The sequence below is a fragment of the Oncorhynchus keta genome, unplaced genomic scaffold (assembly GCF_023373465.1).
Source record: "Oncorhynchus keta strain PuntledgeMale-10-30-2019 unplaced genomic scaffold, Oket_V2 Un_contig_23564_pilon_pilon, whole genome shotgun sequence".
NCBI lineage: Eukaryota > Metazoa > Chordata > Actinopteri > Salmoniformes > Salmonidae > Oncorhynchus > Oncorhynchus keta.
Window position 1 is genome coordinate 158,585 of NW_026283448.1, and position 12,838 is coordinate 171,422.

At 47.8% G+C, this 12,838-nt stretch overlaps 1 protein-coding gene and 1 long non-coding RNA gene across 5 annotated transcripts in view; one reads left to right on the plus strand and one right to left on the minus strand.

Moving 5' to 3' along the window:
- Positions 1 to 258: 258 nt before the first annotated feature.
- The window catches only part of LOC127921796 (anoctamin-10-like), a 43,551-nt gene continuing 30,971 nt past the window's right edge, over positions 259 to 12,838 (minus strand). The window contains 1 exon segment of the mRNA XM_052505396.1: positions 259 to 820. Within this exon segment, the coding sequence (XP_052361356.1) occupies positions 779 to 820 (42 nt within the window). The 3' untranslated portion in view covers positions 259 to 778.
- On the plus strand, positions 2,722 to 3,948 carry LOC127921797 (uncharacterized). Of its 4 annotated transcripts, none has more exons than XR_008109605.1 (4): positions 2,722 to 2,822; positions 3,372 to 3,518; positions 3,666 to 3,714; positions 3,813 to 3,948. It is a non-coding gene; the product is annotated as an uncharacterized LOC127921797 (long non-coding RNA). The 4 variants fall into 4 exon arrangements; XR_008109603.1 differs by lacking the exon at positions 3,813 to 3,948 and adding an exon at positions 3,764 to 3,809; XR_008109604.1 differs by lacking the exon at positions 3,666 to 3,714 and having other exon boundaries at positions 3,764 to 3,824.

A 12,838-nucleotide genomic window follows, 5' to 3' on the forward strand; every position in this document is an offset into this window, starting at 1 on the left:
CCCTGCCTAAACATTACATTTGACCTGAATGTCAAGCCCTGCCTTAACATTACATTTGACCTGAATGTCAAGCCCTGCCTAAACATTACATTTGACCTGAATGTCAAGCCCTGCCTAAACATTACATTTGACCTGAATGTCAAGCCCTGCCTTAACATTACATTTGGTACGCAGCAATGCATTTCCAACAGTGGTTTCCGGAGGACACTAACATAAAGTCTTGTTCTCTGGTCAGATCTGAATCTTTAGTTTAGAGGCTTAGTCTTCATGATTGTTTTAATCACATCCAGTAATGTTCTCTAGACATCTGCAGGTAATACACTACACTCAGAAAAACAGTAATGTTCTCTAGACATCTGCAGGTAATACACTACACTCAGAAAAACAGTAATGTTCTCTAGACATCTGCAGGTAATACACTACACTCAGAAAAACAGTAATGTTCTCTAGACATCTGCAGGTAATACACTACACTCAGAAAAACAGTAATGTTCTCTAGACATCTGCAGGTAATACACTACACTCAGAAAAACAAACAGAAAGACCTGGCAACAGTGCAGAGGTTAAGAGCATCAAACCAGGTTTAACAACCAACCGTTTATATATATAAAAAGAAAATTACTTTTGGATATTTTATGCATAAATAAGCTTTGAGCTAATTGAGAAAGAAAGAAAACAGTCTATGTGAATCTTTCTCCTTTGGAAGGGCATGTTCCATCTGGAGTTTAGCCCATCTTCATCTTGTCAGTATCTGAACCATCGGCCTCTTCTCTTCTCATCACTTATCAGTCTTTGGGATCCCCGAGGCCTCCAGCATTTTCTGTAACAGTGTAAAATGTGATTAATATCTCTTATGTTCTACCTAACTGCCACATGAACATGAAAAGTCTATGTAACACAGCATACTACCCTCAACCGCATCCATACACCATACAATAACTTGTCGGCTGTGGTATTTTGGATGCAGTATTTGCAAGAATAACTGCAGTTATACTGCACTGTAATGCTTCGATCACACCGACAGCGTCATTACATGTTGGTAATGTTGGTACACCAGAGTTCCATTCCTTTCCAAGGAAACGCTGCGTTGGATTTATCAACCGCATGCATCAAACTGATGTGTAGACGCCTTGACAGGAATGGTAGCAGAAGGTGAATGTTGAACTTTGTTACATGCATATCCAGGTGACGCTGTGTTGGCAGCGTAACTGCAGTTACAATGCAAAAGTACTGCAGTAAAATGTGTTTTTAATTTTGGACACATTATTTGCAGCATACTGCACTCTGATTGCAATCTGTTTCCATAAGGGAGAGCATGGCGTTGTAACAAGGTAGTGGGTTCCATTTCTGGGTCCACCCATACTTAAAATATATGCACGCATGATTAAGTCGCTTTGGATAAACGCGTCTGCTAAATGGCATATATTATAATATATAAATATTAACGCTTTTCAGTGTTGGAGCCGCTTTTTAAAATAAAACAAACATAAGCACAGTGTTAGCTTGCTTTAACAAATATACAGAGTTCTCCTCTCTCTCGCTCTAAATGACATTAAGCCTCCCGAGGAGAGGAAACCAGAGCTTCAAAACAGCATTACATCTCCAAATTACAGTGGTTCTGGAACCTCTTAACAAGACCTGGAGATCTTCACCAGATGGAGTTCTTATTTTAAAATAGAATACTTTTCTACAACACAGGCCTTCTCCCCAGACTCTAATCTCAGCTGAGTTTAATCAATTCATTCCACTGCCTCCAGCGCACCCGAGCAAATTACATTCTGGGTTCAAATGTGTTACGTGCAATTAACGTTTCAATCCAACACACGGATCAATGGGAGAGTTTCTTTGCTGATGGAGGTCTTTTTATTCACAGTGGATCCATAAGGGGAGAGCAGGATTAAATACATAGACCTCCGGTTCCCCACAGGGAGAGAGTGTGGCGGTGTACTCAACACCCCGCCCAGGCTAATCTACTGCAGCTACTTGTTCTGGAAAACCAAACGGACAGTCACATTAATAGTGTGTCATGGTCTGTAAATGCAGTCTGTATTTATGCTGTTGTTTGCACTTGCCGGAACATTCTGAGGTTGTCCTCCTGACAGACTTGTTTGCACTTGTTGTTGTAGTCGCCATAACTACAGTGCAACGAAAAACACACAGACAGACACATACACACTCGCGCCACAGAGGATATTCATCTCATTTGTAATTTCAGCAGTAACAGAAATCAAACTCCTCTTTGCTCAGAGAATTGTTCAATGGCTGCCAGGATCCTGCCGGGAGCCATACAAAGTTCTCTCTGAGGGAAGCCCATGGCAATAAATGATGCCTTCACAGCTCACACCACTTATCAGAGGAGAGAGAGAGGAGGGAGGAGAGGGGCCAGCAGCGAGGGAGGAGAGGGGCAGGCGGTGAGGTAGAGAGAGAGAGAGGTAGAGAGAGAGAGAGGTAGAGAGAGAGAGAGAGGAGGGATGGGAAGTCCACAGTCACGTTGTAATAAAGCTCCAGCACACTATACTGTACAGACCCCCTCCCTCCTACAAACCCCTCTCCCTGTAGTATACACTAGTAAGTCAACTAATGTCCTGGTTTTCCAGCATGTTGAGCTAATTGCCTAGGCATGTTAGTATTGATCATGTAGGAGGAAGGCTGAAGCAGAGGGCTTTATAAAGCACCCCCAGCAGATTGACAGGGAGAGCCTCTCTCTCACACAGCACTGCTCAGGTTGTGGCCTATGTACTAGGATATACCTCCCACTCACTGCACTGCTCAGGTTGTGGCCTATGTACTAGGATATACCTCCCACTCACTGCACTGCTCAGGTTGTGGCCTATGTACTAGGATATACCTCCCACTCACTACACTGCTCAGGTTGTGGCCTATGTACTAGGATATACATTTACATTTTACATTTAAGTCATTTAGCAGACGCTCTTATCCAGAGCGACTTACAAATTGGTGCATTCACCTTATGACATCCAGTGGAACAGCCACTTTACAATAGTGCATCTAAATCTTTTAGGGGGGGGGGTGAGAAGGATTACTTATCCTATCCTAGGTATTCCTTAAAGAGGTGGGGTTTCAGGTGTCTCCGGAAGGTGGTGATTGACTCCGCTGTCCTGGCGTCGTGAGGGAGTTTGTTCCACCATTGGGGGGCCAGAGCAGCGAACAGTTTTGACTGGGCTGAGCGGGAACTGTACTTCCTCAGTGGTAGGGAGGCGAGCAGGCCAGAGGTGGATGAACGCAGTGCCCTTGTTTGGGTGTAGGGCCTGATCAGAGCCTGGAGGTACTGAGGTGCCGTTCCCCTCACAGCTCCGTAGGCAAGCACCATGGTCTTGTAGCGGATATCTCCCACTCCCTGCACTGCTCAGGTTGTGGCCTATGTACTAGGATATACCTCCCACTCACTGCACTGCTCAGGTTGTGGCCTATGTACTAGGATATACCTCCCACTCACTGCACTGCTCAGGTTGTGGCCTATGTACTAGGATATACCTCCCACTCACTGCACTGCTCAGGTTGCGGCCTATGTACTAGGATATACCTCCCACTCACTGCACTGCTCAGGTTGTGGCCTATGTACTAGGATATACCTCCCACTCACTGCACTGCTCAGGTTGTGGCCTATGTACTAGGATATACCTCCCACTCCCTGCACTGCTCAGGTTGTGGCCTATGTACTAGGATATACCTCCCACTCACTGCACTGCTCAGGTTGTGGCCTATGTATTAGGATATACCTCCCACTCCCTGCACTGCTCAGGTTGTGGCCTATGTACTAGGATATACCTCCCACTCACTGCACTGCTGAGGTTGTGGCCTATGTACTAGGATATACCTCCCACTCACTGCACTGTAGAAACAGATGCAACGCATATCCATATTCACCACTGCTCGTATGCCCCATTTTCATCCCATCTTTTATTCCTCTCTGCACTGGGCCCCAACTTCCCTGGACTATCAGGCGTCAGTAACAAGCCTCTCTCCTGATGATTAACTTCACTGGACTATCAGGCGTCAGTAACAAGCCTCTCTCCTGATGATTAACTTCACTGGACTATCAGGCGTCAGTAACAAGCCTCTCTCCTGATGATGAACTTCCCTGGACTATCAGGAGTCAGTAACAAGCCTCTCTCCTGATGATGAACTTCCCTAGACTATCAGGAGTCAGTAACAAGCCTCTCTCCTGATGATGAACTTCCCTGGACTATCAGGAGTCAGTAACAAGCCTCTCTCCTGATGATGAACTTCCCTGGACTATCAGGAGTCAGTAACAAGCCTCTCTCCTGATGATGAACTTCCCTAGACTATCAGGAGTCAGTAACAAGCCTCTCTCCTGATGATGAACTTCCCTGGACTATCAGGAGTCAGTAACAAGCCTCTCTCCTGATGATGAACTTCCTGGACTATCAGGTGTCAGTAACAAGCCTCTCTCCTGATGATGAACTTCCCTGGACTATCAGGCGTCAGTAACAAGCCTCTCTCCTGATGATGAACTCCCTGGACTATCAGGCGTCAGTAACAAGCCTCTCTCCTGATGATGAACTTCCCTGGACTATCAGGCGTCAGTAACAAGCCTCTCTCCTGATGATGAACTTCCCTGGACTATCAGGCGTCAGTAACAAGCCTCTCTCCTGATGATGAACTTCCTGGACTATCAGGCGTCAGTAACAAGCCTCTCTCCTGATGATGAACTTCCCTGGACTATCAGGCGTCAGTAACAAGCCTCTCTCCTGATGATGAACTTCCCTGGACTATCAGGAGTCAGTAACAAGCCTCTCTCCTGATGATGAACTTCCCTGGACTATCAGGAGTCAGTAACAAGCCTCTCTCCTGATGATGAACTTCCCTGGACTATCAGGAGTCAGTAACAAGCCTCTCTCCTGATGATGAACTTCCCTGGACTATCAGGAGTCAGTAACAAGCCTCTCTCCTGATGATGAACTTCCCTGGACTATCAGGTGTCAGTAACAAGCCTCTCTCCTGATGATGAACTTCCCTGGACTACCAGGCGTCAGTAACAAGCCTCTCTCCTGATGATTAACGTCCCTGGACTATCAGGCGTCAGTAACAAGCCTCTCTCCTGATGATGAACTTCCCTGGACTATCAGGCGTCAGTAACAAGCCTCTCTCCTGATGATGAACTTCCCTGGACTATCAGGCGTCAGTAACAAGCCTCTCTCCTGATGATGAACTTCCCTGGACTATCAGGAGTCAGTAACAAGCCTCTCTCCTGATGATGAACTTCCCTGGACTATCAGGAGTCAGTAACAAGCCTCTCTCCTGATGATGAACTTCCCTGGACTATTAGGTGTCAGTAACAAGCCTCTCTCCTGATGATGAACTTCCCTGGACTATCAGGAGTCAGTAACAAGCCTCTCTCCTGATGATGAACTTCCCTGGACTATCAGGAGTCAGTAACAAGCCTCTCTCCTGATGATGAACTTCCCTGGACTATCAGGAGTCAGTAACAAGCCTCTCTCCTGATGATGAACTTCCCTGGACTATCAGGAGTCAGTAACAAGCCTCTCTCCTGATGATGAACTTCCCTGGACTGTCAGGCGTCAGTAACAAGCCTCTCTCCTGATGATGAACTTCCCTGGACTATCAGGCGTCAGTAACAAGCCTCTCTCCTGATGATTAACTTCACTGGACTATCAGGTGTCAGTAACAAGCCTCTCTCCTGATGATGAACTTCCTGGACTATCAGGTGTCAGTAACAAGCCTCTCTCCTGATGATGAACTTCCTGGACTATCAGGAGTCAGTAACAAGCCTCTCTCCTGATGATGAACTTCCCTGGACTATCAGGTGTCAGTAACAAGCCTCTCTCCTGATGATGAACTTCCTGGACTATCAGGAGTCAGTAACAAGCCTCTCTCCTGATGATGAACTTCCCTGGACTATCAGGTGTCAGTAACAAGCCTCTCTCCTGATGATGAACTTCCTTGGACTATCAGGTGTCAGTAACAAGCCTCTCTCCTGATGATGAACTTCCCTGACTATCAGGTGTCAGTAACAAGCCTCTCTCCTGATGATGAACTTCCTTGGACTATCAGGAGTCAGTAACAAGCCTCTCTCCTGATGATGAACTTCCCTGGACTATCAGGAGTCAGTAACAAGCCTCTCTCCTGATGATGAACTTCCTTGGACTATCAGGTGTCAGTAACAAGCCTCTCTCCTGATGATGAACTTCCCTGGACTATCAGGTGTCAGTAACAAGCCTCTCTCCTGATGATGAACTTCCTTGGACTATCAGGAGTCAGTAACAAGCCTCTCTCCTGATGATGAACTTCCCTGGACTATCAGGTGTCAGTAACAAGCCTCTCTCCTGATGATGAACTTCCCTGGACTATCAGGAGTCAGTAACAAGCCTCTCTCCTGATGATGAACTTCCCTGGACTATCAGGAGTCAGTAACAAGCCTCTCTTCTGATGATGAACTTCAAGTCAATCCCATAGAGAGAGAAGCAGCTTCTCTCTGAGCTGGCCTGTCTCTCTCTGAGGTGACAGAGGTCTTCGATGACTCAGCCATCATCCCACATAACCACTCCTGTGTCTTTGACATCATGCCTGGCCAGGCTCACACCAGACAGAGAGATGCAAGCAGGCTCAGGAACACAAGAACACACACACTCACCACTGGACTCCTCACACCCAAAATACACATACACTGACAAGGTGCTCTGCCCTGGACTAAACCTGGACTAAGGGTACAGTATCTGTCTTTGTGGCCTTCTGTCTCTATAGTACAGTATCTGTCTCTAGCTCTTTCTATAGTACAGTATCCGTCTCTCTAGTATTCATCCCCCTTTCAGGAGTCAGTAACACCTCTCTCCTGATGAACTTCCTGGACTATAGTCAGTATCTCTCTGAGCTCCAGACAGTACAGGATCCTGATGATGCCTTCCTTGGACTATCACATAACAAGCCTCTCTGCCTTTGATGTAAATCCCACTGACTCACTAACACACCTCTCTCCAGGATGAACTTCCCTGACTCAAACACAAGAACACAGATCTGTCTTTGACACTGGCTCTCATAGTAACAAACCTAGCTCTTCTGATGAGTACACCCTGGACTCTCTCTCATCCCCAGAAACCAACTATAACATTTTACAACAAGATAGACAAAGGGGGCCTGTCTACTGCAGAGACAGAGTTCTATAGTCCAGAAACCAAGCAGCTATCTGTCTGTAGCCTTCAATAGTGACTAAACTGGGACATGCTTCATCTTACTCTTTGCCCTCAATCTCATCAAATTATCAGGAACCTACCAGGTACAACCCTAAATCCTTAACCATGGGCACCAGTCATCCTGACCAACCTGCTGCTGTCTTCAACCAAAATAGACTGCCCTGCCAGCCCCAAGTCACTGTCAAACGCTCCTTAAAACACTTACAACACCATATGACCTATCCAGTATCTGGCCCAGGCTTACAACCCAACATCCATCTCCATCTTAAAGAGTTCTAGCCCTGGTTAGAAACCACCAAAACATCCTGTGCATTCTGCATTAGCTCATGCTTCAACACCCTAAACCTTCTTACAATCAAGTCCCAGATATGCCCTCAATCTCATCCCCTTGGCGTTTTCTCCAGACCAGTTTACCCCCATCAACTAGGAACTGGCTACCAGGACAAAGTTAAACCCCGGCCTTTTCTTACAACCTTAGAGATGCCATCCTGACCAACCTGCCCTTAAAAAGAACCTGTTTCAACCAAAATCTTAGAATCACTGCCTCCTGCCCACCCTGGAACCATATGGGAATGTAACCCCATCTCTTCAACCACTGGTGTTCGATGAAACTGCCCTCTATAACCACCCTCATCACTGTCAAACGCTCCTTAAAACACCTCAGCAAGCAGCCATTTCTAATAACCCCCCGGGTATCCTGAAGGATATTACAAAATCTCAGCAGATCCCTGACAGAGACTCACCTCCCGATCCTTACTTCAGCAAGCAGCCATTTCTAATGGCCTGGGCGGGTGCCTGGACAGGATATTGACCTCATCCCGACAGTAGAGGATACCCTGGTTGTTCTTAAAGTGTTTTAATCTCCATCTTAAATAAGCATGACCCATTCAAAAAATGTAGAACTAAGAACAGATATAGCCCTTGGTTCACCTCAGACTTGACTGCCCTTGACCAGCACAAAAACATCCTGTGGCATTCTGCATTAGCATCGAATAGCCCCCGCGATATGCAACTTTTCAGGGAAGTCGGGAACCAATATACTCAGTCAGTTAGGAAAGTGAAGGCCAGCTTTTTCAAACAGAAATTTGCTGTAGCACAAATTCCAAAAAGTTTTGGGACACTGTAAAGTCCATGGAGAATAAGAGCACCTCCTCCCAGCTGCCCACTGCACTGAGGATAGGAAACACTGTCACCACCGATAAATCTACGATAATCGCATTTTTCCACAGCTGGCCATGCTTTCCACCTGGCTACCCCTACCCTGGCCAACATCTCAGCACCCCCTGCAGCAACTTGCCCAAACCCCCCCCACTTCTCCTTCACCCAAACCCAGACAGCCAATGTTCTGAAAGAACTGAAAAATGGATCCCTACAAATCTGGACCCACTCTTTCGAAAATTATTTGCCAAAATTGTTGCAACCCCCATTACTAGCCTATTCAACCTCTCGTGTCATTTGAGATCCCCAAAGATTGGAAAGCTGCCGCGGTCATTCCTCTCTTCAAAAGGGGAAGACACTCAACCCAAACTGTTATAGACCTATATCCATCCTGCCCTGCCTTTCTAAAATCTTCGAAAGCCAAGTTAATAAACAGATCACCGACCATTTCAAATCCCACTGTACCTTCTCCACTCTGCAATCTGGTTTCCGAGCTGGTCAGGGGTGCACATCAGCCACGCTCAAGGTCCTAAACGATATAACCACCATTGATAAAAGACAATACTGTGCAGCCGTCTTCATCGATCTGGCCAAGGCTTTCGACTCTGTCAATCACCGCATTTTTATCGGCAGGCTCAATAGCCTTTGCTTCTCAAATGGCTGCCTCGCCTGGTTCACAAACTACTTCTCAGATAGAGTTCAGTGTGTCAAATCGGAAGGCCTGTTGTCCGGACTCTGGCAGTCTCTATGGGGGTGCCACAGGGTTCAATTCTTGGGCCGACTCTTTTCGAGGTATATATCAATGATATTGCTCTTGCTGCTGGTGATTCTCTGATCCACCTCTACGCAGACGACACCATTCTGTATACATTCTGCATCTGTCTCTCCTCTGTATAGTACAGTATCTGTCTCTGTGGCCTTCTCTCCAGAGGGTCACAGTCACCTCTGGCAGTGGTGGCTAGTGCTGGTGGAGCGCCAGCGACTAAGGTGTTGATAGGGGTTTCCACCGGTGAGGCCCCTGCTCTGATCACGACTACATTCCTCCTGTGCCAAAGGAAGGAAGGGATTTTCCCCAGGACATTGGCTGCTCCCTTCAGTGATAGATACACACTGTACAACTAGCTAAGTGTATGTATCTCTATGGCTTCCCTCCCCTTGCTGAAGCAGTGGAAAATGCTGGATTTTAGCCCATGCACCTGCTCTGATCAGTTCCCCCTGTGCCAGAGGAAGGAAAGGGTTTTCCCCAGGCCACAAAGCCCATTGGCTGGCAAGACAGCTCTGCCTGCTGAAGCAGTGGAAAACGTTGGATTGACTCGGCTAGATGCAGACAGACACAGGAAGATGGCCGTCCCTCCGTCCTCCTCTCACAACTGACCCCGGACAGAACTCCAGTGGAATAAAGGCTTTCTTTCCGTCATCAGTAGAGGCTGCAGTACAAGGTGATGCATGATGACATATCCAGTGGAAGGCTGTGGTTCTGACTGATTACCTGACATGATACAACACCTTGGGGTTGACTGGAAGGTCCATCAACTCCTGTCACTCAAAGACTCAATGCCTGCCCTGTCCTGCTGACTGCCCGCCCGCCCTGTCTGGCCGGCCGGCCGACTGCCCTGTCTGGCCGGCCAACTGCCCGCCCGCCCGCCCTGTCTGGCCGGCCAACTGCCCGCCCGCCCTGTCTGGCCGGCCGGCCGACTGACTGCCCGCCCGCCCTGTCTGGCCGGCCGACTGCCCGCCCGCCCTGTCTGCCTGGTCGACTGCCCGCCCGCCCTGTCTGGCCTGCCGACTGCCCGCCCGCCCTGTCTGGCCTGCCGACTGCCCGCCCGCCCTGTCCGGCCGACTGCCCGCCCGCCCCTGTCCGGCCGGCCGACTGCCCGCCCGCCCTGTCTGGCCGGGCCGACTGCCCGCCCGCCCTGTCTGGCCTATCAGGCCGGCCGACTGCCCGCCCGCCCTGTCTGCCTGGCCGACTGCCCGCCCTGCCCGCCCGCCCGCCCTGTCCGGCCGGCCGACTGCCCGCCCGCCCTGTCCAGGCCGGCCGACTGCCCGCCCGCCCTGTCCTGGCCGGCCGACTGCCCGCCCGCCCTGTCCGGCCGGCCGACTGCCCGCCCGCCCTGTCTGCCTGGCCGACTGCCCGCCCCCCCTGTCTGCCTGGTCGACTGCCCGCCCGCCCTGTCTGGCCGGCCGACTGCCCGCCCTGTCAAATGCCCGCCCTGCCGAATGCCCGCCCTGCGGAATGCCAGGCTGAATGCCCGCCCTGCCGAATGCCCAAATGCCTATCCGCCTGCCGACTGCCTGCCTGGCTGCCCGACCGACTTGCTGACTCACTGCCTGCCTGGCTGGCTGGCTGGGATCATTAGTGATATAGAGAAAAGTGGAGTGAATTAATTTCATCAAGAATGTTTAACCTGATGAAGTAAAGGCCATGTCAAACTTGAGAATATCTGAAATGATTAGGAATCAAGATGGACAGCCACAAGATGATATTAATTGGGTTTTGATGGTGGGATAAGGAGAAGGACAGTGCTGGAGGGAGATTAAAATGAATGACTTATGAGGAAGAGTTATCAAGACAAACGGCAAGACGTTTAATAGCCATGGTAGCAGGGGCACTACTCATGTGCCTGGGACTGGGTTGAAAACACTCAGTTCAACACAAGGCAGTAACCAAGTACCATCACAACACATACCATACATAAGCCTCACCACAAGACCAACTTGGGCAAGACACGTAGACATTATTAAGTAGCTTATTCATCTCTATTCACACGATTAATATCAGGCATTAGGTATTATAGGTGAAGCTTTCAATTCAAACCATAACCAGACAAACTCACAACCTGCATAGCAGAGTTCAGTCAGATGACCCAAAGCAACTTACCGCCCATGGGCCTGGCTCTGCACAAACAAACCAAGAAATCAACCAATCCTGTTCAAATCTGCTTAAATTCAACATTCAGCTGGACAAGAACAAGAAGCATCAGAAATACCACCAATCATCAATGTGATGTATTTCATGGCCCGCCCTTCTTTCTGCAGTGCTGAGAGAAATGATAGCTAGCTAAAACATGCTAGCTTATTGCTGAAGCACTCAGCCTTAATCCAGTAAATGACTGCAGTGCCAAGCTGAGGCAAGCTACTGCTCAACAGCATACTCATATCAATACCATTCACCTAACTCCTGTCATTTATCTTTACCGAAGTGCTCTGGGAGATGTATTGAGGGACTGAATACATTACATGAAGCTGTTATGGAGAGAGATATGGGTCTGTATTATGGTGTTATGGAGAGATATGGGTCTGCATTATGGTGTTATGGTCAGAGATATTGGTCTGCATTATGGTGTTATGGTCAGAGATATGGGTCTGCATTATGGTGTTATGGAGAGATATGGGTCTGCATTATGGTGTTATGGAGAGAGATGGGTCTGCATTATGGTGTTATGGAGAGATATGGTTCTGCATTATGGTGTTATGGAGAGATATGGGTCTGCATTATGGTGTTATGGTCAGAGATATGGGTCTGCATTATGGTGTTATGGTCAGAGATATGGGTCTGCATTATGGTGTTTTGGTCAGAGATATGGGTCTGCATTATGGTGTTATGGAGAGATATGGGTCTGCATTATGGTGTTATGGAGAGAGATGGGTCTGCATTATGGTGTTATGGAGAGATATGGGTCTGCATTATGGTGTTATGTAGAGATATGAGTCTGCATTATGGTGTTATGGTCAGAGATATGGGTCTGCATTATGGTGTTATGGTCAGAGATATGGGTCTGCATTATGGTGTTATGGAGAGATATGGGTCTGCATTATGGTGTTATGGAGAGAGATATGGGTCTGAATTATGGTGTTATGGAGAGAAATATGGGTCTGCATTATGGTGTTATGGTCAGAGATATGGGTCTGTATTATGGTGTTATGGAGAGAGATATGAGTCTGCATTATGGTGTTATGGAGAGATATGGGTCTGCATTATGGTGTTATGGAGAGATATGGGTCTGCATTCTGTTATGGAGAGAGATATGGGTCTGCATTATTCTGTTATGGAGAGAGATATGAGTCTGCATTATGGTGTTATGGAGAGAAATATGGGTCTGCATTATTCTGTTATGGAGAGAGATATGGGTCTGCATTCTGTTATGAGAGAAATATGGGTCTGCATTCATGTGTTATGGAAAGATATGGGTCTGCATTCATGTGTTATGGAGAGAGTTATGGGTCTGCATTTGTGTGTTATGGGGAGAAATATGGGTCTGCATTATTCTGTTATGGAGAGAGATATGGGTCTGCATTCTGTTATGAGAGAAATATGGGTCTGCATTCATGTGTTATGGAAAGATATGGGTCTGCATTCATGTGTTATGGAGAGAGTTATGGGTCTGCATTTGTGTGTTATGGGGAGAAATATGGGTCTGCATTATGGTGTTATGGGGAGAGATATGGGTCTGCATTATTCTGTTATGGAGAGAAATATGGGTCAGCAT